General features: G+C 39.5%; 1 protein-coding gene across 2 annotated transcripts; it reads right to left on the bottom strand.

Annotated features, from left to right (window-relative positions):
• SERPINB7 (serpin family B member 7) lies at positions 1 to 27,722 on the bottom strand. Of its 2 annotated transcripts, XM_045790368.2 has the most exons (8): positions 27,663 to 27,722; positions 22,427 to 22,612; positions 16,196 to 16,246; positions 15,518 to 15,634; positions 8,590 to 8,707; positions 4,830 to 4,972; positions 3,097 to 3,243; positions 1 to 953 (listed from the first exon to the last, which is right to left on the bottom strand). In XM_045790368.2, the coding sequence occupies exons 1-8, from the start codon at positions 27,720 to 27,722 to the stop codon at positions 555 to 557; spliced, it is 1,221 nt and encodes a 406-aa protein (XP_045646324.2). In that variant the 3' UTR covers positions 1 to 554. The 2 variants fall into 2 exon arrangements, with proteins under 2 accessions (XP_045646324.2, XP_045646325.1); XM_045790369.2 differs by lacking the exons at positions 16,196 to 16,246; positions 27,663 to 27,722 and having other exon boundaries at positions 22,427 to 22,594.

A 27,722-nucleotide genomic window follows, 5' to 3' on the forward strand; every position in this document is an offset into this window, starting at 1 on the left:
CTAATCCCAAATCTATATTTTTTTGGCATTTAAATTCGACACTGATTTCAAATCAGATGTGTGAAAGGAAACCCTATAGTGTCTCCTTAGGTCAGCAGGGAAAGGTTATCCTTCACACCTACATTCAGTAGCTGGGCTTCCTTCCACGCTCATTTACAATGAAACTGGAATAACTGGGCTAACTATAGAGTTTCAGACAAATCCCTAGGGCTGCTTCTACACTGTCATTACCAGCAGTTCCCAGATGTGACGCCCAGTTCCGGGTGCAAGGGGCTCTGGGGACGTGCGGCAGGGGGATGGTGTAAATGAGTTGGGGCAGAAAGGGAATGAACTTAGAAATAAGTGAGGAACACGGTGGTAGAAAGGCTAAACCCAGGTCAGGACAATCAACCAGGTGTCTGCGAAGGGTCAAGTCTCCAAAATCTCTGCGGACCAATATTAGAAGGGAATAAACACAAAGGAAACCCCAACTGCTTCGATTACACTCATATCTATTCTCTTGTGGTGGTTCCTTGATGTGGCAGGGACTGCTATAATAGAAAGCAATTGCATTTTCAAGGGCAAGAGACTTTGCCACTAAACAAGATGATGTCATCCTTCCTGATGACGAAGAGGAAGGGGCGATCAGCTCTGAACACCCTGGACTCAGGGAGCTGCTTTTCTACGATGTTGGTTCCTGTGGCAGCAGTGGCCTCTGTGCCCTCCTCGGTGACCTCTATGTAGGACTTGTGCATCATTTTGGACACATACAGACGGCCTCCTGAAGCTATACCAGAGAGATCAGCTCTGGATTCATCAAAGATATCTTTCAGCCCTAGGGCTCTTAAGTGGTGTTTGATTTCATAATTCTTCTCTATCTTGAACTGAGGAAGAAACACCTCGACATACTGAGAGCTCATTTTTCTTGGATTGGTCCACTCCATTAGATTCTGAAAGGTCAGTCTGTTTTCAATCTGTAGGAATATTGAAAAGGCAATTCAATATTCTTAAGAGATAGATGAAACACCAACTACAAAGATAGATGGTTTTCCATAATTATCCTCTCCTGGATATTTGAGTGTAAGTATGTCAATGGGTCCAGGGGAGTCTGAAAATGGGAAATTATTAACACAAATAGTTGAAGCACTTTTTTTAAAAAAAGACTTTATTTATTTATTTGAGAGAGAGAGAGAGAGAGACAGAGAGAGAGAGAGACAGACATGGTGACAGAGAGTACAAGGAGGGAGGAGAGGGAGAAGCAGGCTCCCTACTGAGCAGGGAGCCCAATGTGGGACTCGATCCCAGGATCCTGGGATCATGACCTGAGCCGAAGACAGACGTTTCACCGACTGAGCCACCCAGGCGCCCCAAGCACCCTTTAACAAATCATGTTTAATTTGCTCTGCTATGACGAGGTATGACTTACTTGCATTTCAAGGCATTTCTGTTCTCTGAGCACATATGAACAAATACAGCCAAAGTGAAACAATAGGCAGGTGAAGGAATTAGGTTAGCAGAGATCATCAGAGGGAGAAAGGAGCTCAGTGGTCACTTAAGTCAGCATTTCTTGACCATTTCCCATCAGGAAAGACACAGAAGATGGCAATGTTTGCATAGCTTGCAGGAATAACCAATGGAACCACAGGTGGCCCAGGGCAAGGAACCCAGAGCTCTAACCTCCAGGGTTTAGGTGATCAGCACCTTTCAGCACAGTCACCTACACCATCTGGGGGGCTTGGATCCAAATACTCCTTCCTACTCAACACATGCGACAATGAAGCTCAAGACATTGTAGAAATGTGCCAAATTACATAGCTGGGCACCTCGGCTACATAGCTAGGAGCTCACGGCTCTCTCTCCAGCACCACTGCTGCCCCCAATGATTCACGAATGGAACTCACCAACTCCTGAATACTGAGAATTGATCAGAGACTAGTCTAGACTTATACAGGGGAGATTTTTCATGCACATTATTTACAAATCTTATATGTAGATATTTGTTCTCAAATTGAGTCTCATTGGAATTCTAAAGAGCTTTTCACAGCTACCATAATCAAAGACCTAAATTTATATAAACAAATTTTGTCTAATTTAAATTTTATGTGTGTAAATTATCCAGTTTATGGTTAATATACAATAACTTCTCATTTCTGAATTAGAATTTTTTCCTCATTTAGCTCACTGTAAAGCCAACTTCCCCATTATTTAGTTACATAGGATTATGTAGGTCTGTAGGATAATGTAGGAATATAGATTTATACTCATCTGATCCAAACATTATTAGGAAGATCTAATACAGAAAAGAAAAACTTAGACAATAAGTACAAGAACAAATCTATCTTTTGAGTTATCTGCTGTTTTGTTTTATATGGGCTACTTCTTCTGTTATCACAGATTATTTGAAGCTAAAATAACTGATGTATGCTAAAATCTAATTGCAATAAAGGTTATCAAGTGAATTACTGGTTTAAAATGAGTACCAATATTTTATAATGTCACTTAAGGTTTAACAATAGCAACTTCATGACATTCCTCTTGCTAGTCATGTCAAAAAAGGTAATTAAAATGAAACTAAATGAAAATTTATAATGATTCAGTGGTTTTGTCCATTTAGAAATTATATTTCCAAAGTTCTAAAATCGTGTTTCTAAATCAGGAAAAGGATGGATCAGTCACAGGGCAGTCTCTAACCTCTGTTTTTTCCAGACACAGCAGCTCAGAGTGAGACCATACATTTCAGTGCTCAAAGCCCCAGGACCCTGGACCCCACTGTATCATTCCTGCCTGAAAGTGCTTAGTCTGTCAAAATTCCATAAATACATAAAAGACTATTTTCATGGCCAAGTGCAAAAACCTAAACTCATGCAGTTTTCCTTTCAAGGCTGAGGTTTGAGAGGGTTCCAACTTCATAGCTATTCAACTAAAATTACGTTAAACTGAAGTTAATCTCAGTAACTATAATGGTGTCTGGCACTACAGTAGGTACTCCTTAAATATTTGTCAAATAAATGAATAAGAGGGCAAATCTCTAATTCTTACAGCCTGAAATCATCAAGTTGAAGCATAAAAACACAATGAATAATATCCTCAACAGTCAAAGTGGCAGTAGCAACTTACTTGGGACAGGTCATTCTCAGGCAGCATAATGAACATGCTTATGCCACCATGATACTTGAGCTCAAGAATCTGCATGGGTGGGTCTCTAATGACAGAAAAATTGAACTTCCGTTCTTGATGCATCATGGCGACTGCTTTCCCAGGACACTGAAAGTCAAGTCACACACAAAACATTTTATTAGCCCACCTTATTTCACTTGTAAGAATAGTGCTTCGGTGTCTGTCTGGTTGATCCTACAGGTTTTTCCTGACTTGCTGCAGTAGGGGTTGCAGTGGCTCACAGCTTAGGGTACGGGCCCAGAGATTAACTGCCTGAGTTTAAAACTTCCAGTTGTGCAACTTTGGGCAGTTACTTCACCTCTCTGTGCCTCCATTTCTCCATCAATATAATGGATGTAAAACTAGTCTCTACTGGATAGGACTGTTGTAAAGACTGTGTGAGTTAATATACCTAACACTTGGCATATTGATTTGCACTTAGCGTCTTATCTAAAAATGTCTATATGATAAGTAATGAATAATTATCAAATAGCATTATAATTAAAAATAAATGCTATAGATTTTTTATTTTTATAAGACCTCATTCTTAAATTGTGTGATTTTGATAGTACTGGTCCGTATTTTACTTCTGATGAAAGAAAGAAATCCATAGTATTCATAACAAGATTTATCATTCATTCATTGATCTTTGATTTCTACCAGCTCTCAGCCCTCCTATGTCTAAAATTTTTGATGTGGAAAAATGCGGAAAAACATTTCAATAAATGAAACTAAGTTTAAAAGTTTAACCTGAGTTTCTCTGTCTAAACACAAAAGGCTGAGTGATTAAAAGAAACTTAAGAGGTCAATTAGTGGAATTACCTCATTTGTGAGGATAGGCCTACGGTGGTTAAGTTAATTTGCCTAAGACAATGTAGGTTTCGTGAAGCAAGGCAAGGACCCCAACATAGCACTTCTGACTCCAAAGCCTTTGATGTTTCTACTATTCTATAAGATTATTGTGTACAAATTGGTAAAATACACACACACACACACACACACACACACACACAAGAATATATGTTTTACAAAAGTTGGTTAAGACTGACACTTGGAAATGCATAACTTTACTAAACATAACTTTTTCCTTTGTAAAAGCAAACACATCCTTGCTTTGACTCAGGAAAAATCACTGATATTAAATAAATGGAACTATACACCCCATAGTTAGAATCACAAAAAATAAAAACCATACATTTGTCATATTTTCTTCATATAGGCATCCAACTAGAATATCTTAAAATAAATTCATACTTTATTACCTTTCTCAAATTTGAATATATTTTAAGAAATATCAATTTATGGGACATCTCCAGTTGTGTACCATAACCTGCATTATCAGGAAAATAGGTTGTTTTATAAGCAATTCACCATAGAGTGTTGGTAAGCAGTCGAAGAAATAAGTAAAAAAATGATGAATCCATCATTTGTCTATGTAAATACCATAATTTCTGCAAAGGAATACTATGGCAAAAAACCTTTCTTTTTCCTTAAAGATTTTATTTATTTATTTGAGGGAGAGAGAGCACAGAGGGAGAGTAAGTGGAAGAAGCAGACTCCCTGCTGAGCAAGGAGCCTGATGCGGGGCTCCATCCCAGGACTCCGAGATCATGACCTAAGCCAAAGGCAGATGCTTAACCAACTGAGCCACCCAGGCCCCGGCCAAAAAAATCTTCTTAAAAAGGTTTCCATACCTTGGGGGATTTGAAATGGCAATTTACTGTTTCATTCTTGGTGAAGGCCAACTCCCACTTGCCTTTGAAGTACACAGCACTCACCAGCACCATTACTGCAGAGGAGCTTATGCTACCTGCTTGTAAGACGTTCTTGATTTTGCCTTTTGAAAAACAAACGGAGAAAAATTGTTAAATTTTAATGTAATTTTTTATTGTTTATTTTTTTAGATTAATGTATTTATTTGAGAGAGAGAGGGAGAGAGCAGGGGGAGGGGCAGAGCGAGAGAGAATCTCAAGCAGACTCCCCACTGAGCACAGACCCCGTCTTGAGACTCAATCTCACCACCCTGAGATCACAATTAGAGCCAAAATCAAGAGGCGAACGCTTAACTGACTGAGCCACCCAGGTGCCCTGTTAATGTAATTTTTTAAAAAACACAAGGTGAACGTATTTTCCTTATGACATAATTATAATAACAATGATATTAGTAATAACCTATGAGCAATTGCTCTGTCCAGTAGTCTTTGAACACTTCATGTGCAATATTTGGTTTATTCCTCACAAAATCTCTGTGAGGCAGGCACTTTCCTGTTGAGGAAGCTAGAACACAGAGAGATGAAGTAATCTGTACAACATCACACACAAGAAAGTTAAGGCACCAGGATGCCGACCAAGACAGACAATTCCCAAAGCTCCTCCTTGCTGGTAAGCACCAAACTGCCTTTCCTGCCTTGACAAGGCCACAGGAATCCAAATATAATTTAACCCCATTCTGTTGGGCTAATTCCTTCCTTCCTTCCACATTAACAAGATTTTTGCTGGATGTCAACCCTATTCTCAATACTTGAATCACAACCATGAAAGGCACAGTCCCTGTCATCATTGGGCTCATGGTCCAGCACTGGGGAGCAGCTGTACACACTGGTACCACAGCCATGGGCTGAGTGTGCTGGGGGAGCACAGATGAGGGGCACCCATCTCTGATCTGGCCCTCTGCTTGAGCTGACAGCAAGGTGGGAGGCAGAGAGAAGCTGCATAGAGCAGTGACTGTTTACCCAAACACATGGAAGCCTGGAAGAGCATAGTGTATTTGGGGAAACACTAACTCGTTTCAATGCATAGGAAAAGTAGGGTTGGAAAGGTTAGAGGCAGGGGCCAATAATGAAGAGCCTTGAACGTCTGGTAATAATTTTGGGTTATCCTGAAGGCAATGGAAAATGATTGTTCAGGATTCCTTGGAAGATGAAAAAGGACATGGTTATGATGGGGCAGATTTACCTTTCAAAAGGACTGCTCTGGTAGTTTGTGGAAGTTGGGGAAAGGATGATAAGACCTGGGTGGGTTTGTTGGAATATTTACAGTATTTTGAAGTGTTCCCCCCCTAAATGAGTATTGAGAACAAATGCTTGTCAAAATAAGAATAATTTTAAGATATATTTTCATGAAAAAAGAAGGAAAAGAAATAATTGGTCCAGATGGAAAAAGGTATCAGCAATTTGATGCCCTTAAGAATTACACACTACATAGAATTCCATTCAGCTATTAGGAAAAGCAATTGCATAGTTCATCTTGGTTTGTGAAGAGTGTGTTTGAAACATGTGGTGGCCAATGGTAAAAGTAAGCCTCTACTGTGGTAATGATGAATGAACAAACAAAAGAAAACTGAGACACTGTATTCTTGCTCCCAGAACTAACTGTAGTATGTTGAATGTCAGCAAGTCACATGTTTCATATTTTTGAGACAGAACCAGACTCAGCAAATACATGTATATTGTTCCGAGTATAAATCCAGGTCAAGCCTTAAGTAAAGAAATAACTAGGTTTGGAATCAATTGATTAACAAAATAGCAATGAATACATTTCATTATTTGTTTTGAATTCAACCAGAACATCAGCTGGAATTCAATTTTTAGCTGTGTGAAAGACACTTACCAATAAGGCAATGTACTTCTTCTGGAAGGTACTACCTTTGCCACATAGATTATTTTGATAAATGAAGAGGATTTTAAAATGAAAGATAAATTATGCATATTTTAGAAGAAGCAATGATATAAAAATGTATTTCACACACAGTAGGATGTCATAAGTTTAATAAGCTTCTTCAAGAAAAAACAGTAAGATACTGGATTGAGCATTAGAATGAAATATTATGTTGTGGTCATTTAAAATAATGTCCTATAAACCGCTTCCAGTCTTTGTTCACTAACCAGATATAAGATATTGAGGATAACTGAGTAAATTAGTTCAGCTTGTCACTAATTTATGAAATGATCATAATGAAATCAATACTTGTTTCATAGGATTGTTTCCCAATCCAATGAGATAATGTAATAGGTAAAATTTCTGAAAAGTATAAAGCATTCAAATTATTAAGATTACTCAGAACCACAATGACAAATACTAAAGCAATTTTCTTTCTTTTTTTATTTAATAATATATTTGATTTAACCAATATATCCCAAATATTATCATTCCACCATATAATAAATATAAAAAACTATTAAGGATATGCTTACATTCTTTATTTCATACTTGGTCTATGCAATTAAATGGTCATGAAAATTGCAAAGTAGTATGTAAAAAGTGGGAGATAGAATGTGAAGAAAAAAAATCTAGACACAGATGTGAATGTAGGCTCCGAAGATAACTAGGTCAACTTATTCTTTGTGTATAAGGCCGAAGACTAGAATAGAAAATGGGAAAAGGAAGCGGTGATCTGTTGAGGTGCTATGATTGTGAGGAATTTTTGCTCGCCATTTTTAAATGTGATTAAAAAACATATAACATCAAATTTACCATCTTAACAGATCAGTTGTATTTATTATATACACCTTATTGTGTATCACATCTTCAGAACTTATTTTGTTTTGCAAAACTGAAACTCTAAATGCATCGAACAACTCCCCTTCGCACACCAACCCTGAGCCCCTCGTAACTGCCATTCTGTTTTTTTAAAACTGAAGTATATAAATAAATAAATAAATAAACTGAAGTATAATTAACATACAGTTAGATTAGTGTCAGATGTACAATATAGTAGTCCAACAATTCTATACATTACTCAGTGCTCATCAAGGTTAAGTGTACTCTTAATCCCCTTCACCTATTTCACCCATCCCCCCACTTACCTCCCCTCTGGTAACCACCTGTTTATCTCTGTATTTAAAAATTGGGTTTTTGTTTGCTTCTTTTTTTCTTTGTTTATTTTGTTTCTTAAATTCCACATATGAATGAAATAGTATTTGTCTTTCCCTGTCTGATTTATTTCACTTGGCATTATACCCTCTAGGTCCATCCACATTGTTGCAAATGGTAAAATCTCATCCTTTTTACTGCTGAGTAATATTCCTATCTATCTATCTAAGTATAGAGATACATATCACATCTTCTTTACCCATTAATCTATTGATGGGCATGTGGGTTGCTTCCACATCTTGGCTACTGTAAATAATGGTGCAATACCCACAGGCATGCATATATCTTTTCAAATTAGTGTTTCCATTTCCTTTGGATAAAGACCCGGTAGTGGAATTACTGGATCATATTGATAATTCTAGTTTTAATTTTTGAAGAACCTCCATTCTCTTTTCCACAGAGGCTGCACCAGTTTGCCTTACCACCAACAGTGCATGAGAAATAATGAGCAGCACTCATTACTTTGGATTAGGAGGAACTATTCCTTGCATACCTTACAAAAGACGTCCAGCTTTAAAGTTGACCATTCTCAATATTCAGATATCACTGACAAATCTTGTAGAAAAATAGGGTTGCACTCACCATGTGTCTCATTTTCAATCCATTTATTAATTTTATATCTGGTATCTTCTACGTCATTTGTAAAGTCAACTCGTTCCACTTTGGCATTGTATAATTTTTCAGCACACTCAATATAGTTCTATAAATATAAATAATTACAGTTCTATAAGTAATACACAATTCTTATAGTCACAAGTCACCATCAACTAAGCATATAACAAATCTGTTTTTGAACTTGTCTCATTTCCACCATCTTACTCAAGGACTCATTCCTCACTCAAAGATGAGGAAATATGGCTAGAAGTGGGAAAATATGGCTAGAAGGGTTGCTGGAGAACCTGAAACTGAATTCGCACAGCAAACACGTTATTTGAATTTAAGTTTATCTGAAGTGGATGGGGGGGACTAATAGGGATTACTACTAAAGCCCACTCCCTTGGCTCTACCACTGCTTTCTCACCATAAATACTTCAACAGCATCCTCGCTCATCTCCCTTGCTTGTGTCACCCTTCCTACTGAAAGCATTAAGAAGGTTTCCAGGCTACTTCCTGTACTTTAGATAAAGTTCAAGCCCCTGGACCTGGCCAGCATTTGAAAGAAAGAAAGAAAAGTCAAGTTGAAGAGGACAAGCAGAAAAGGCGAGCGCTCCAAGCAGTAGTACCCCCAGTGGAGTAAGAGGATCTTTGCACACTCCAGAGACCAGCAGAAATTTGCGATGACTGAAGCATGTAGTGAAAGGGGGAAATGGAGGACATAAGCCAGGACAGAGGAAGAGCATGAGTGTCTTATTTGCCTTGACAAGGTGATTTCTTTTTATTTTAGGGAGAGTTCTTTAAACGATTTAAGCAGGAGAGTAATACAATTAAATGTGTATTTCATAAAGGGGACTCTGAAATCAACATTGAAAAAAAAACTGATTGGAAATAGGGGAACGTCCTTATAGTTTTTCCTGAGGGATATATAGAGGTCCTGAACGGAGGTGCTGGCAGTTTCCAGGGCCATGGGGAGGACAAAACAAATTTTAGAGCTACACTAAGAAGGTAGCTCCTTCTTATCCCCTACCCTTCCATTTCCTTCTTGAACACTTCAGACTCAAAGCCATTAGAAGAGGCAAATCTAGGTAGGGATACATCTCAGAGTGGGGAAGACCAGTATGGCAGAGCTGGAGGGCAGAGCCCTATACAGTGAGGAGCAACTCAACACAAAGTATTAGGGGCCAAAGGAAACGAAGAACACATTGCCTTGTCAGGGAAGCCGAGCTCTGGAATGCAAGCTCAGGTAGGTCCAGAGGCATCCCTGAGGAGGGATGGCCTCATGTAGGTGTTAGATCTTAAAACAGTGTGAGGTGGGCATCCCTGTGGGGTGTCAAAGCCCAAAAAAGTGAGAGGGACAATGCTGTGGTGGGCAGACCACTATGGGGTGTGGGGGACTAAGTGGAGGGAAGAGGTATACTCATGGAAAGGCAGCTAGCATGGAGGGGCAGATCTCTCATGGGATGAAGAAGGTGTTTTCACATTGGAAGGGGCAACAGCATCAGTGATAGGAGATGGGTTACATAGAGGGAGATTGATCAAACAAGTAAATATGTAAGAATAATGGCAGCCAGATTTCTCACTCTTAGAGAAGGGAGTTAAACAAAAACAGAAAGAGAGAAAACAAAAAATGAACCCCGTTGGTGTTTGATGAAAATTGGAGATATCAGTAGGAACCTGTGGGTTTCACTAGATTTAGGTAAAAAGATGAACATCAATTTAATATGTGCATGTATTTTCCTAAAAAGGAACTAGGGCTCCTGGAGAAATGGCTGATTCTAGGGCTGAGGCAGGAAAAGAAGATGAGATTGGAACATCTCATGGTGCCAGAAAGAAAGTCCTCAAATGAGGGGGGCAAGTCAAAGAAACACAGGCACCGATAGAAGGGACCATTTGAGCTAACCCTTTGGCTAAAACACGACACCATGGGTCCATACTGTTATAAATAAACAAATAAATATGTTTTACCAAGAATGTGATATTTACACAGCCTGAAAGCAGTTCCCCACAAAGTATTTAACAACAAAGGGAAAAAGAGTAACTTCAAAGCAGAGAAACCCAGCAGACATCCCTGTAATCATGTGACCAAGGATGGCAGGATGAGCAACGGGATAAATCAGAATCCTGCTAGTGTGCCACAGGGATAACACAACGACGACAGAACACCTGGATGTTTCCATAAAATCTGGTGCAAGTGTTAGCTAGTGCTATGGTGATAATCCTTGCATAATACGTAAGTATATCAAATCAATATGTTGTACAACTTGTACTATATTACATATCAATGATATTTCAGTAAAGCTGGAAGAAAACAGGAGTCTAATCATTAAGACACATCAAACAAACCCACACTGAAGGGCGTTCTAAAATACAACTGGCCTAAAACTGGACACTGTGAATCATCATAAAAAGTGTCAAGATCATGAAAGTCAAGACAGGCTATGAAATGTTCCAAATTGAAGGAGACTAAAAGTGAGTCAACAACAGAATATAATGCATGAGTCTGAACTAAATCCCTTGCTATGAGGGATGATGTTGGGCTGGTTAGTGAAACTCAAAAGGAGCTGAAGATGAGCGGACAGTAATGTACACTGTTAACTTCCTGATCTTGATGGCTCTATCGTGACTATGCAGAAGAATGCCACTGTTTGTAGGAATTACATGAAAGTATTCAAATACGATAAAGCATCTCAAATGGTTCAGGGGGAAGTGTTCTTTCTACAATACTTGGAACTTCTATGTGAGTTTGAAATTACTTCAAATGACTTTTCTTTGAAAATAGAAGGAAAACCTATAACAGCTTCTTCACTGATGGACTGTGAAGCTCTGGGAAAGGGAGAAGTCAAAGTTGATCAAAATACCTGGTAGGTCCTTCACTGAAAGAGAACCCAGGGGAAAGAGAATGTGTGGGGACAGGAGAGATGGTGTGTTGGAGAACCTGTAGATGCCCACCTGAGGACTTGCAGTAGGCAGGCAGAGAGATGAGCATGACACTGAGGGTGAGGAATGACTCATCACACAACCACGGAGAGCTGCGGAGGAATGGAGGACAGCGTCGAGGAACTAGAAACTTTCCAAGTAGACCATCTCTCCCTGGTGAGACAGCAGACTCAAAGTAGAAGAGGCCTGACGGCGGAACCCTAAACAACACCAGTATTTCAGAGATGAGTAGAGGAATGAAGATAAACAAAGGAAACTGAAATGAAGGAGAAGGTAGAAAACCAGGAGAAATCAATGCCATGGAAACAATGAGAGGGGAAAGTTTCAGGAAGCTCCAATAGTGCTGAATACTAAAGAGGTGGGTAAGACCAAAACTGCAAAGTGCCTATAGCGTGGTGTGCACTGGAAGCCATTAGTCACCTTGGCAAGAGCGGCTTCAGGAGAACAAGGAAGGCAGAAGCTGTTTGCAATATATAGAGCAGTGAGAGAGGGTGAAAAAACGGATTCTGCCTATACATATCACTCTTCAAAGAAGCTTGATTTGTCAAGTTTAGACTGTCAGAGTGAGAAACACAGAAATGGGAAGAGAATCATGGGATAACTTTCAAAAAAAAAGTAGTGAAAAGTTTAGAGATAGGTATCTGGAGCACATTTACATGCGATGAGGAAGAAGACAGTAGAGTGACAGAAATTCAGGAAAAATACTGACGGAAACATCACCAAGAAATTGGGGGCGGGGAAGGGGGTGAGGTGGCAAGAAGAAATGGAGGAATTATCCATTAAACAAAGTTTTCCCTCTGAAATTGAAGGGAAAAGGGAAAGGGAGCAGGGTAAAAGTCGGGATATGGATCCGCCCTGATGGTCTCTATTTTCTTTGTCAAGTACAAGACAAGTGGAGGTGGGAATTTATTGCTTAAATAAGAAAATGCATTATTCTGAGGCAGATGTGCTTCTACCTATAGAAGAGAAGGTGGAATATAAGACAACTCAAGTCCAGTTTCTCTAGATACAATTTGTTCCATGAACTTATATAATGTATTCATCCTTAAGAAAGAGACACTGCTTCCCCTCTCCCTCAGCTTCTCCCCCTGCTTGTGCTCTCTCTCTCTCACTAATGAATAAATAAAAATCTTTTTTAAAAAATTAAAATAAGTAACATTTTAAAAAAGAGACAAACTGTTGCTTTGTCTCTTGAAAATTCTTTCATTAATTTTAAGAAGATCAAACGGCTTATCCAGAACTAAAATATTCATCCTATGTATACTACAACATGTATTTCCATTTCAGTATTAAAGTAAGTTCCTATTTAAAAAAAAGAAGAAGAAGAAGAAAAAGTAGTTTGAAAGTTGAAAGTGCTTGTGCCAAGTATGGAAACTCTATTTTTGAGGTGAACATGACAAATGGTTGTAAAATTTAGGACTAAGTCCCAGTGTTTGGTCTTGGCCAGGCGGAGAGCAATAGGTGTGCAGCCAGTCCCTTCCCCTGGCCAGTCACCCAGGAGACCCGAGCAGCAATTCTGAGGAGCACAGGGGTATCAACCTGAGGTTTCAGGCTATCCTGGATGACCCAGACATCTGCCCACCCCCCGCACCCGGAGGCAGTTGTTGACACCCTGTTACTGTCATGATTCTGATGACCAGAGGAAGCAGGATGTGCACTGAAGAAAACCCAGGGATATTTCCACTAAACCCCATGGCTTCCCGTCCTCACCTTGGCTCCCAAGGCACTGGGCCCTTCTCCAGCTCCAGGACCAACTAGATAACTCTAAGGCAGCAGAAACCTAGAGCTCCTGGCACAGACCTAGTTGAAACTGATGGTGGCAATAAAGGGTTGCTGGGAAATTGAGAGAAGCAGAAGAGCTTTCAGCAACTGGTGTGAGGAATGAGAGAAAGAAATTACTGTGAGCGCCAACTGCTAGACAGCACAGAGAACATCTAGCAGGTCTGGGAGCCTGTGGTATCGTGGTGGTGACCATAAACGCCAAGGCTTGGCACAAGTGTGGCTCAGTGGCCGAGGCACAGCTGCCGAGGCAAGTCATGGGGCTTTGTCAGGGGAAAGAGACAGCTGATAAGTTGAGAGGCGATGGAGAGATGGAAAAATTGCATAACTTGATGCAGTTGAAGAACAGGTAGAGTGGGGCTGAAATAACGAAAGAACAAGAAGCATGGAATTATGTGGCCACTGATGGGGCAACTCCAGTCGTAGATTTCAGGAGTGGAACAGTTCTGGGTGTTGATGAGTTTCAGGGTGTGGCTTGGGCATTTGTTACTGTAATGGTATAGGGAGAGAAGGTCAGGAGACTTTAAGGAGGGAAGCTGAGGCTCACAGCTGGGTGTCACAGGGACACTGAAGTCACCCCAAATGGTCACAGAGCTCGGGGCAATTTGGAATGACATTCACAGAGGTCTGACCAAGACAGGTTGAGCACAGATTTGGGGAGGACGACGGAGAAGGTATCAGAGATGGTGGCTGGATCTTCTACATACTTTTTGTAAAGACAATTTATACATTATTATTATCCTCATAAATTCAATTAGACTCACCCATATTCAAATATGAATAAAAAGCTGCTACACAACAAAATGTAGAAAATGTGGAGATGATCTATCTTTGTACTGATCTGACAACTGAAAGTTGACAACAGTTATGCTTTTAATCAAAAGTAGTTTTTAGAATAACTAACTGTGTTTGTAAATATTTGGGAGGAAAAAAATGGCAGCGTCTATTTTCCTTGTTGGTGATCAGATCTGACCTTTCCTGTGCTGGGTGCATATGCTGAGTGCCAGATAAAGGAACATGGAAATGTGCTATAAATAGTAACATGAGAGACACATCAACTTCCAGGTTAAAAGAGTGAGCAGTCCCTCAGGGACTCTGCAGTATGTGTGGGAAAAGAGACACAAAATGTGGAGTTGAACATACAAGGTGGCCCCTAGAAAGCTTGCGCAGGATTCTTTTGGAAAGATTCAAAAACAAAGTGGCCTAAAGCTTCTTACTTGCCAGGCTGCCAAAGGGCTTGGGCGCGGTGTAGGAAGGGGCAAAGAATCTGTGTGGGTGACAGACAGAGGAGAAAATAATGGTTGGGTGGAGCGCAGACAGCTGGCAAAGACACAAATGGAGATTAGCCCAGAAATGTCACGGAAACAAAGCTTTATGGTTGTCTGACAAGTGGAGAATTATAAGGGAGAACAAACGTGCCCAGAAAATCATGGCCACTGCACCTGCTTGAACAGTACTAACCAGCTTCCGGTTGTCACAGAAACAGTGGCTCTAAAGCATGGGCTGAGCCCAGTAGCATATAGGGAGCAGTCTGGGTCTCACTGGTCTTTGGGTGAGCAGAAAGCCATGGTGAATGAACTGATAACACAGACAGTGCACAGGAACATGAAAACTTCACCTGCTGACCTCAAGTGAACCAATCCCTTGCCTACTGTCCAGCCTGAGCAGCTCCTCTGCCAGTGGCTGGCCGGATCTGCCTATGTCCCCTACAAAGGGCTCTTCCGTAAGTGATCTCACTGCAAAGTTACTGTTGGCAGGAGAGATGAAAGGGCGTGGCTGAGAACAGAGGAGGTGAACTCAGCCCTGGGGATCCACAACGATCCCAGGAGACACAAAGTTCAGAGGAAAAGCAGGTAGACTTTTTCCTCAGCTGCCCACCGACAACCCTAAATAGGCCACCGGCTGCTCCCACCCCATTACAGCCCCGCATCACTGCCAGAGGACATGGTCTCCTCTGTTTTGGAGCCCCTCAGTCTGGGCACCCTGAATATGGGGATCACTCAGCTCAAGTACAGCTATACTCTAGAAACAGGGAGATGAAATTTCGAAGACATCTGGGAACATAATTAGCACCTATACGAAAAAAGAATCACCATTGTATCGCTCTGTAGAAAGACAAGCCTTTTTGCAGATGATGAGTTGAACAAGACTAGGGTCCAGAGTGGAAATGACCTGTGATAGGGGAGGCCACACTTACCTTATGAAAGTCAAACACTTTTTCTGCAAAAAGACCGTTGGCAATGTGGAGTTTGTAATCCTGATGGGATGTGTTTATATCAGAGAGAACTCTTTTCAGTTGAGACTGAAGGCCTGGCTATTATTAAAAAAATTTATAAAAATGTATTACAGGACTGCAGATATATCTGCACTCTTATTTACACATGAAATAAAACGTGTATATTATACCATGAAAGAACTGAAAATGATGCTTGTAAAAGCAGCAATGCCACCTCTATTTACAATTTCTCACCTTTCTTATAATAGTATCAGTGATCAAAGCTGATTACAAATTTTACTAAAATAATTAACCTTAGAATAAAATTATTAACAGCAGATAATGAGTTTGCCTCACATGTATACTAAATAATTCATTTTACCAACATAAGTTGGCTGTGAATATCAAAGGATAAAAGCAAAACATTTAGTTCCACACTATCTTGCCAAATTCTGGCCAACGCAGAAATATTGGTAAATTAATAATTAACAAGTAAATTATCAAAAATTGTCTTTGAGATGCCACAAGGTGGAAATCTGAGTGAGACATATTCCTTTGCTTTGAAAGGATGGTAAGCATAATTACGTACATTGGCACGATAGTAACTTCTCTAAATTTAGTCTTGCACTCTCTTTCCCTGAAAGAACGTGTTGTCTTTACCTGAGCGTGAGAAGAGCCTCCCCATCCCGAGGCTGTGCTGAAGTGAAGCATCTGCAAACAGGGAACAAGAAAGCAGTTAGCAGGTCCTGCTCGACAGGAAGGGACCCCACGAAATAAAGGAAGGAAGAGACTTCACTGTTAGTGGTTGTGTTTGTGTGTGTGTTTGGTAGCACACAGGGCAGGCGTGACAGGTGCAGCCATCCTCTTGACTTGGTTAAAATACAGATTATTCATTGGGGAAAGCGCCACAGGCTGGCAGCGTGAATAAATCGGTGGCTACAAAATGAATTGTGTCTACTAATTATTTTGGTTCGCTCATTCTCGTGGAGCAATTTAACAATTACTCACTGATTAAACCTCGACAGGGATCAAAAAAATGATCATGGGATCATGAAAAATTTTATTTACCCACACGGCAGGCAAGATTAAGGCTAATTATGTAGGCACCAAGACATAAAAGAGAGACGTAGTTACTTAATATTCAGAAAATCCTAAGTGTGAAGTAAAATTGGGACTTGAGAGATGTGATTTAAGATCCTGCGATTATTTGAAACAAACAAAAAAAGATCCTGCAATTATTTAAAATTAAGTCGTTTCAGGCTTTTCCTTTTCCAGTGCGGCTCTCATAATCCCATTATTCTAATAATTGCTATTCTGCCCAGGCTTTAATTTTCTATTGCACTTCATCTGAATTTCCCCAGGCCCTTATGTCCATGGGATCTGAAATGCAAAATGGCTTCTCTACTAGGAAGTGATAAAAGGTACTATGCACATGATCATTTATGCAGCGGTCTGGAGCAAAATGAATGTGCACTGTCTCCCAGGCATGGATAGATGATACACAGAGACAGGCAAGATTTTCTGTAGAAAGATGTAGGTTTTCTTTAAGGGGTCATATGTGGGAGCACTTGGGTGGCGCAGATGGTTAAGCATCTGCGTTTGGCTCCAGTTACGATCTCAGGGTCCTGGAATCGAGCCCCTTGTTCGGCTCCCTGCTCAGCATGGAGTCTGCTTCTCCCTCTCCCTCTGCCTCTCCCCCTGCTTGTGCTCTTTCTCTCTCTCAAATGAAAAAATAAAATCTTTTTAAAAGGGGGGGTCAAATGTGCTATATTTGAACCATATCCCTGGTGGGAGGTAGAAGTAGGGAGAAGGGGTGAGGGAACACTCTGACGCTAGGTAAAGAAATTATGGATGGGAATCTAATTAAGTCAATGTTGCTATCAGGGCCTCTGTGAGGGCTTTCAACTTTCAAGACTTTGGACCCCTAATTAATAGCACCATCTTATTGGCTCAGAGGAAATGGAATAACTCAGTAAGATATATGAAAACATATGAAGGCTATGAGTGTCACTATTAGTCTTAATAGGTCACAGAGAACTGGAACCTACCTCAATTCTTACACTCTCTAAATCTGAAATAATAACTAATACAAGATGGATTAGGAGATAAGACAAAGGCAACAAGGCAAACTTGATAGACAAATTAGTAGTCAACTTAAAATTCACCAGTGGGGGTCTTTGCAGGCATTGAGGCGCCATGCTTGGCACCCCAGATGTCACCCCCCACCCCCAAGTTCGATGCCACTGTGAAGCATGGAAAATATCAGGCTCCTTTCTCATTTTGCCTTGGCATTGGATATAGTGGTATTCGGGAGTATATGGATGTACCAGAAACATAAAATATCATGGTACAGTGTCAGGACTCAAAAATGCAAATGTATTTTCTGAATTAACTCTTGTGGAACCGAGGCAACATTATAAAAAGTATATGAATCCCCAGAAGTCATTCTTGTTAACTTTTTGAAAAAAACTTTAACAACTATAAACATTTATATCATTCTTTGATCATGTCTATCTTACTCTGTTCTGATATTATCAAAATATTACTCTGTTTTGATATTATCTGGTTGTCTCTTCTGACATTCCTAATTGGCTTTTAGTAAACTGGACTGGTACAATATTGAGGTGACACACATATATTTTTATATTTTCAAAAATTCTAAGATATTACACATTCAACAATAAAACTACCATGACTAAAGATGAATAGTGATACCAGTAAATATTCAAATGTAATAGGTATTAAATAAACTATCAAAGGGCATATTTATCACAATTCAAAATGCCAGCAGTCCTGTGCCCTCATATCCCCTGACTGACCCTATGTAGGAAAATCAGAATTTCTTTTTCTTGTTCATAACTGGTAACATATTCAGATAATGGTAAGCAAGGAAAATCATGGGTCAACACAATGTAAGAAATTTTAGGATCTTTGGAATGAGGTAAAAAAAAAACAACTATGAATCATTGCATCCCAATGGCCTTCTCCCTATGTATTCATACCAAATTATAAAACTATTACGTTTTTGAGAACACAAAAGTGGTAGAATAAGTAACATAGTACAATGATTATTTTTTGAAATGTTTTTGGTAAAACCCAATTGTTTTAGAAAATTCAAATTTATATAACTTTTAAATAACACTGTAATGTAAAGATATGATTTAAGATAAAAATTTATGACATAGTTTATTTCAATGAAATGCTATGGGAGAGAAAAGAAAAATACATTATAAAAAGTATGGTATTAGTGTAAGCAGAGGTGTTTCTGTCTCTTGCCAAACTCCTGTTTACCAGAAGGATCACCAAATCATTTTCCATACACTGTAAAACAAAATCCACGAGGTCACGTTAGAAGGGAAAAAAAGTTTTCTGGGTCTTTGTTTTGCTTGGTTTTGTTTTATATACAAGGGCATGAAGTTCGTTTTTAAGATGTGGAGCTGGGAGAGGTGGTTTGGATAAGAACTTTGAACACTTCCTTGTGGATATCTGTTTCTGGCCAGCGAGATGTGGATATGCACTTCCTGAATTACACATTACATCTTTCAACTAGGAGACCCTGCAAAAATGTGAGAGGTGGTGCTGCATGGCTATAGGAAGCAGCCCTTCTCTCTCACTGGCTGCCTGAATGAGCCCTGAGGCTCTCAGCAGCAGAGCCACAGCACAATCTTGCGGTGACACCCTCCCTTGAAGGGAAAGGGGGCTTTAACGGCACTGTCTACCGGAACCGGGAATGAAGATTGAAGGACGAATTGCTGTCTTCTGAATTAAGAGAGTTATTAAGTCCTGGATTTGGAAGAAATCTGTTCTTACAGAGCAGGGTGGAATGAAAGCCTAAACTCAGTATTGCTTATTGAGCCCCCTGAAATAACACAGCCCGACTGAGACGATCCCTGGGCAATAGGAAGGTCAAAGGAGAAAAAGTAAGCAACTCAGGGCTGAGCTACGATTCCTTTAAAATAGAAGAGCAACCACCCCACCCCCACCCCCACCCCGACCAAATATCACTCTTTTTGGGGGGGGGGACTTTGCAGCAAGCAGTGTTCCTGCCCCAGCTCCAGCACCTGATCGTTTTGATAAAGACCTTTTTCTCTTTTTACCGACTTATTACTTGAAATGATAACATAACCTATGTTTGGTGTTTCAAGGCTCTGACATATCTTCCAAGTGTTTCAGTCTTAAAAAATAAATAAGGTTTAGCTTTTCCTCCAAAAATAAAAATATTAAAATACAAACCATTGTATTAAAATAAGAAGGTACAGTAATATTGTAACTAAATGAAAAAATATGAACCTGAACACAGAACTTTATAAATAAACATACTTTTCTGCTCTTTCACTCAAATGGCAAGCAGCTGATGTGTCACTTTAACTCCACTGAACCTCATGCCTGCCGACTCTGGATTTCAATGCTATTATCCAGTAAAGGAACCAGGGTTTTGCTGAGAGTGGGTGACCTGAACTGTCTTAAGCCAAGAAAATTCGGGACAGGCCCAGAACATCATGTTGTCAGTTAGCAAAGATACAGAGTCATCTGAAGGATTATTGAAAACGACAACTTTAAAGAGATTTCTACTGGCCCAACTGTGACCATCTCAGGATTGAAAACAAGAATGACCACTAGTCCATGGCAATGCTTAAGAGAGACGGATAGATGGATGCCATAAATTACAACTAAACTGATTGAGGCTTGATTTCTCTAAAATATACATATGTGACCCACAGTGTCAAATGTTGGGTATTACAAGCAGAAACTAACTGGGAGAGAATTTGGGGACTAGAGGAGGAAGCTAACAATTAATTTCCAACAAGGTATCCTACAGATGACTAAATATTTGTACAAATGAATTATATGAATGTTTCTGTGTCTACAGTTGCATTTTTTTCCTCTTAGATGTTTCTTATAGGAGGTTATAATAGCCAAGAGGTATAAAAAGTAACTCAGGAAAGTCACTGATTCCAGCAGTGACAGTAAAAGAGCAGACCCCAGTAAGATAGGCTCTTTGAATTCACTATGACCCATCTCCCATGAGCTGTTGACCCTGTCCACCAGGCAGCTGGGGGGCAAGGAGACCTCAGGAAATGAACCAGGCAATAGCCTGAGAATGTTCCTAACCTGAAATCATATAATAATGAATAACTCTGTCTTCTGTTGTATTAAAGGCTTGGGGTTTTTCATAGGTATGGAGCCTACACATCTTTGTCTAACATATGGAACAGGAACAACTTTTAAGCTATTTGTTAAGTGGATACCATGAAATCAACCTCCATAGTTTACAGGTGAGGATACTGAGGCCCACATGGATGAACTAATTTTCCCAAATCAGAATTTGGATCTGATTTTCTAACTCCCAGAGCAGTGTTCTGTTTCCATGATACCACATTGCTTTACTTGGTTCTAAAACATTATGTACTTATACTAGCGAATGAATACACTTTTATTAGTTGCTAAGTTTTTTTCCCCAAAGGCTTTATATTTGTTTACCAAAATACTAACTTTAAAATAAATGAGGCTTTGCAATAATATACCTCGGGCTGCATTTCTGTTTGGTGGCTTTAAGGCAAACAGTTCTCTACTGTGGGTTATTTCTGCTTCCTGAGGGATATCTAGAAATAAGTGGAGACATTTTTGATTGTCATGACTGGACAGAGGTAATGGTATCTAGTGGGGAAAGGCCAGGGACGCTGCTAACCCTTCTACAATGCACAGAAAAGCCCCCTCACAACAAAGAATTATCGGGCTCAAAATGTCAGTGGGACCGAGATTTAGAAACCCTGATTTAGAAGATCACCCTGAGTTTGAATCGTAGTGCTGCCACTCCCTAGCTAAGATGGCATGGATAACAGTGCCTACTCGTTGCTATTGTGAGCCGCCAATAAGATACCCGTAGAGCTTCTCCCAGAACAGGACACCGATGAAGTTCTCAGCAGTTAGTCGTTGCCATCTCATTAAAGGTGTTCAACGTACTGTGGCTGTGAATCACTCCAGCTCTTGGGAAAATGGCATTCTGGGACTCGGTGGTTACTCTCTAGCAACAAATATTCACCAAGCTATCTGGAGTGAGAAACGAATTGTCCTAGCTTAGATTATCTGCACAATCTTCAAAAGTGATTAGCTGTGAAAAGTTACAACATGGACAATCTTCCTCTAGCTCTCGTTTATGAACTAAAATAAAGGGGGGAGCCAGGGGGCAGAAAGGGATGCCAAAGACCTCCACAGGCAGCCTGGACCTGGGATCTCACCTGCTACTGAGCCACTACAGTTCCGTGACTGTGTCCCTTCCCTGCACAGCCTGGTTCAGGGTAGTGTACAAGGGTGAGTTAAAAAGCACTTTCTACATGTGCTGGCGACAACATGATAACCATTCAGGTAGGCTGCTATTATCTGGAATGTACTATTATGTCACTGGTGCCCACGTCACTCATGTTGAAAGTGGGACTTCACTGGTACCTTCTTGCTGCTCTTCTTCCTCATCTACGTCTACTCGTGCAGTGGTTCCCAAGCTTTCGTACGCACCTGGAGCATTTATTAAACCACAGATTGCTGGGCTCCAGCCCCATGGTTTCTGATTCAGTGGGTCTCAGGTGGGGCCCAAGACTTTGCATCTCTAACAAGTTCTCTAGGTGATGCTGAAGCTGCTGGTCTAGGAAACGCATTTTGAGAACCACTGTACTAAGGAAAGAGTCAAAGCGGCAGTTCTGAGAATATTCCTGTTGTCTCCCACCTCAAAAACAAGTGCTACAAGCAGTGTGTCTTCTTCACACCCAGAGAGGGACTCACTGAGATGTCTTCATTTACATGGGACCATTGCAGTAGAATACGGTCTTGTAGGAAACAATTTGCCCTAACTGATTAATCGTAGAAACCATGGGCGGTGGCACAACCAAGACTGACCTTATCAATCTGGGAGGCACAGTCACCTCGTGCGCCCAAACGGACCAGGGCCAGGGCCGTGAAGATGCTCAGAGAAGAAAAGAACACATTTTCACCTCCTTGACTGTTATCCATCTCTCTGAACAGATTGAAGCAAAACTCTGCATTTGCGGCAGCAAGGGAGGCCATTGTGGAATGGAGCGCCGCCTAGAGGACAAAGAGAAATGGAATGAGTTCCAAGCATGTTTTCGGTGCTTATGATGGTTTTTATATTCATTTATTTTTGTATTTGAAGCTTCATTTCTTCAGCCTTGGATGTAACCATCAAGTAACTTAGAACAAAAAGAAAAACTTCCTTTGGTCCTTATGACCAACACTCTAAAACTCTCTCCTGCCAACAACATCATGATACCCTCACTTTGTTTTACACTGGTGATCTTTAGTGCAATGTTTCTGTGTTTCTGCCTATGCTCTCACACTCATACTCCCACTTCTTCTTGATGTCGCATTTCTATCATCAGTGGCCCCTGAGAGTTCTGTTTTCAACTCCTAAGCAGACACACATTCTTGGGGTCTACCATTCATCAAATCACCCCAGCTTTCTAAGCTGTAATAGAGCAAAAGTGCTCTTTGCAGTAAAACAAATATTACAACATTAGATGGTCTGTTAAAGGGGCTATAGTCCTTGCTCTCAATCTGTAATTTTAAAAAAGTTAACATTTGGAGATTTAACACAATTTCCTCACTCCTTCTCTCTAGAATAGCTGCCATACGTGTGCTTAGAGTAATCATACACGCTAACTCTTTTCAGGACTGTCCTAATTTCAAATATTATGCATCCTTGATTCTGTATTGTTTTCACACCACTTTCTAATTTTTTTGGAATGGAAAGTGTGATTAACCACATTATGTATCACAAACATGCACATAATTTTCCAACACAGAGGTCTACCTCTTACTGGAGAACCTGAGGTATAATAGCAAATCTAGAATCCAGAATGAAGATGAGATTGTCTTCAAATTCTTGAGAATGTTGTTTCTGAAATATAGAGGGCTGCCACCAGCATGGAATTCTTTAGGAATCTGCTTTGGTATTTCTTTGCAGAATTTTTCCACGATACTAAACTGATCCCAATACCACGGTTGGGGTTGTCATAGACTAAATGAATTTACACAGATCCTCCAAATTATTCTCCTTGAATATTCTGTGACATTATGCCTAATGTGTGGTAGGACCCTTAAGGGGCTCTTAACCCCAACCTTGTTGCTAAAAGTTGTGTGATCTGGGTCAAGTCTTTAACTTCTCTAAGCTTCTAAATTGCATCTTATTCAGGGAGATGATCAATTTACAGTACAGAAAACTGTATGTCCTTCCACCCTTACAGCTGTAAAAGGACCGCATAATATCAAAGCATTTGGGGAGGGGAATGGGGGCATGGTATGGAAAAGGAAGAAGGTCAAGAGGAGGGAGATATGTGTGGTTTGAAAAAATAATATTCTAAAATTGCCACTGTGTTGATTTTGTTGAAGTCACAAAAAAGGAATGTCTTTCAAAGTTACAAATGACATTAAAATAAGTTTTCAATTTTTATTTTATCAAATGGAAGCTTGAGTTTAAAAAAAAAAAAGAGAAACAATCTACTATAGTGCCTGACTCATTGTAAACAGTCAATCAATTGAAGCTGCCCTATATTCATTATTCTTTATTAAATGGTAATAAATTTGCTCTTCCTAAAAGACCACAAATTGGACATTTCCAGAGTATTTCTGAGGAAACTGTATTCTGCACTTTGGAATTCCAACCCCTGAGAACATCACTGAGGTACAAGGCCATAAATGATGCTGTTTTGCAAGGTCAAATTCAGCTACTTTCAATTCATTGCAGGTCCCACTCCTCAGTTATGCCCCCAGAAATACAGGGTGAAAACATCATTCACACTCCAAACGCTTTTCACTCCAAGAAAGAACATCTATGTTTTTTTAATGGTTATCCAGAAAATTTAATGATTTCCTATCAAATCCATGTAAACTAAGGGGATGCACAGTGGCCACTGTGATTGGAAGGAGAAACCCCTCCAAGTAAAGGTGAGGAGGAACCAGAAGAAGGAGAGGACACAGGATGAGAGATGCAGGGCAGCTTTATCCAGTGAGTGATACTGGCAGGAACTAAGGCCTCCAAATTTTCCAGGGCTCAAAATCACATTCTACATTGGAAAATAAGTATTGCTTCTAAAAAAAAAGAAAAGAAAAGAAAAAAATGACAAAATTGGAATTAGTGAATATATAAGTAAATATATCTGAAATTGAAACATATACTTAAATTGAAACATATTGATTTTTATATTAAATCTTGTACTCATAAGGAGTTCCTTTAGAGAGAAATTGTGTGCTAGATTCTGTCTCTTCAGTTTGCAAGACTTCATATTGATTGCTGAAAAGCCTAGTGACTGAAATCAATCACTCTTAGGAAAGTAACTTTAAAAGCAAAATTATTGTAATCATTTCCAAATACTTACAGTGAAAATTATACTTAATAGAGGATTGTGGATTTACTTTAATACAGTCTATATAATTATTTGATATACTTGATATGATATATTCAATATAACTTGAATCTGTAAGACCCACAGGATTTAAAAATAACCCTGTTTGGGGACCTGCCTGTGCGGGCCAGTGGAGTCTGGAAGCTACTTGGTTAGTATTCATATCCCAAAGTACAAAATTTCAATGCACTTTTCTTTGGTCAAGCCCAATTCTTCCTGATGCTTTACAAAAGTATGTCTTACTGGGGCACCTGGGTGGCACAGTGGGTTAAATGTTCTACTCTTGGTTTTGGCTCTGGTAGTGATCTCAGGGTCCTGGGATGGAGCTCTGCAACAGGCTCTATGCTCAGCATGGAGTCTGCTTGGGACTGTCTCTCCCTCTCCCTCGGCCCCTCCCATCCCACACGCTCTCTCTCTGTCTCAAATAAATAAATCTTAATTTTTTTTATTTTTAAAGATTTTATTTATTTGAGAGAAAGAGAGAGAGAGAGCACAGGCAGGGGGAGAGGCAAAGGGAGAAGTGGCTCCCCACTGAGCAGAGAGCCTGATGCAGGGCTTGATTCCAGGACCCTGTGATCATGACCTGAGCCAAAAGCAGATGCTTAATCGACTGAGACTCCCAGGTGCCCCAATCTTTAAAAAATTTTTAAAAATAAAAAAGTATATCTTACTATTTTACCCCCTGGGCAAGGGGGGCAGATCTTTCATGTTTTTAAAAACTTCCTTAAATCATTTTCTAAGCAATAATTACAAATGTTCATTTTCTAATTTTTTAATCATCCTGGTGACTTCATAAAACTTATCGTTGTATTGGAGAGAGGAGCAGCTACACAGGAATCTGTTTACTGAGGCAACGGAGCACACATTTTTATGAGTTAGATCAATTTTATGGCAGAGACACCATACTAGATAAACATAAAAATAAAAATGAGCTGAGACTTTCCTAGACCAATATAAATTCTCAAGCAATGACTTTTAAAATGATAAATGGTACTAGATCATATATCTTTAAACATTCCTGTACAGACGTGTTTATGCACTTTGAAAATAAATACCAAATAGTATGTTCCACTTCACATAATTGTTTTTATCTTTCTCTCTGCAGGTGCGCTGCAAGATTCTTTCCTTCTCTTTTGATATAAAGTCTAAATCCCATTGGCGAATAGATAAACAGTATTTAAGGGTGAGTTACTTTTTTACGCTCCCAAGGTTCCATCAGGTGACAGATGAATAAATATTAGCATTAGTACCAAAACTGTGATTTTTCCTTTCTCCTATAATTACTTTTTATCGCAACTTTAAAGAAAATAATAAACAAGCACCAAGAGAAATAAATTAAATTCAAACAAGCCATCCAAAAGTATCCAATGATTTGGGTCCCAGTTAAATAACTAAAGGAAATGAAAAAGGAAAATAAATTATGTTAAGCCACAGAAGGTATCAGTATGATACTACCCAGGACCCAGGAAGCCATTGTCCAGACACAGCAGCGAAGGAACACGATTTCCAAATCAGTTAAGAACTTGGCTCCAGATTAATTTTTCATCCCACTAAAAAATACTGTATTCTTACATTCTTTACACAAATATTGTAGTTTATTATACAGATATGTAATATATAATTTTCAAGTTAACACAAATTAACAAAGATTCCTGAAGGTTTTTAAATCCCAAGCATCTACCTTGAGAATCTAAAACCCCACGGGAACTCAGAGCTTATTTGTTTACTTGTGGTATATTTTAATCCAAGATTTTTTACCCCTTCCTTCCTATAGTCAACATTTTTCACGGCAAAACAAAAGAATACATATGTTCTCACTAAAGCTTTTTTAAAAGTCTAATAAAAGGCAAGAAAAATAATTTTTAAATAAAGCATAGGAAAAACTAGGGACAAACACAATAAAAAAAGTCCATGAAATTATAATGATATTTTATGGATCTAAACGTCCTATACTTGATTGATAAATTATGTGCCCTTAGTGTTTGATCAAAATATTACCTAATCTCAGGATAATTTTGTCCATACAAGGAAAAGTAATCCTATTTCATGGTACATTATTGAAGGAAAAAAACACACCAAAAACTCCTGTATTTACTGAATTAAATACACATATTGGGGGAAAAGTGAGTAACTACTATCGAGCATGCTTAATTTTCATTTTTATCATATAAGTCAAATGTAATGCTATCAATATCTACTTCTCTGCAGAAGTATTTTCAAATCTTTCCATTTCTCTTAAAATCTGGTTTCAAATTTAGATAAATCCCTAAGCAGACAAACACCATGCTATGTGATTTTTAAAGTTCAATTCTAATCTCAAAACTTAGCTTTTCCTATGCTGTATTTAAAAATTCTAACCTATAATGCCTAAAATAAGAACACTGGAAATACAGAATCTAGATCTGTACATAATTCCCCAAGTGCTATTTATCTATTCCAGAATGGAATATGAGGTGTTCAGCTGTCTCTGATCCCCTGCACGGTGCTGCCTGCCCTTCTCCCGGTGACACCACACAAAGTCAGCCGTGGACAAGCCCTAAGACAGAGAAAGCTGAGGGCAGGACTAGGCAATGATTCTGATATTGTTTGCTGAGTTCAGACCCTCAGGTACAAATAGCCATTGTTCTCTCTCTCTCTGTCTCTCTTGCCCTCTTTGTCTCTCTCATTCAAAGTGTCTGGCCAGACTTTAAGTTACGGGCTTCAGAAATATTTACCTTTCTCTCTTCATAGAGGAAGTTAGCAGCTGGTTGGGTGAGTCTGAGAGTTCCTTGCAT

Source organism: Ursus americanus, chromosome 19 (assembly GCF_024610735.1).
Source record: "Ursus americanus isolate L20-20 chromosome 19, mUrsAme1.1.p, whole genome shotgun sequence".
Lineage (NCBI taxonomy): Eukaryota > Metazoa > Chordata > Mammalia > Carnivora > Ursidae > Ursus > Ursus americanus.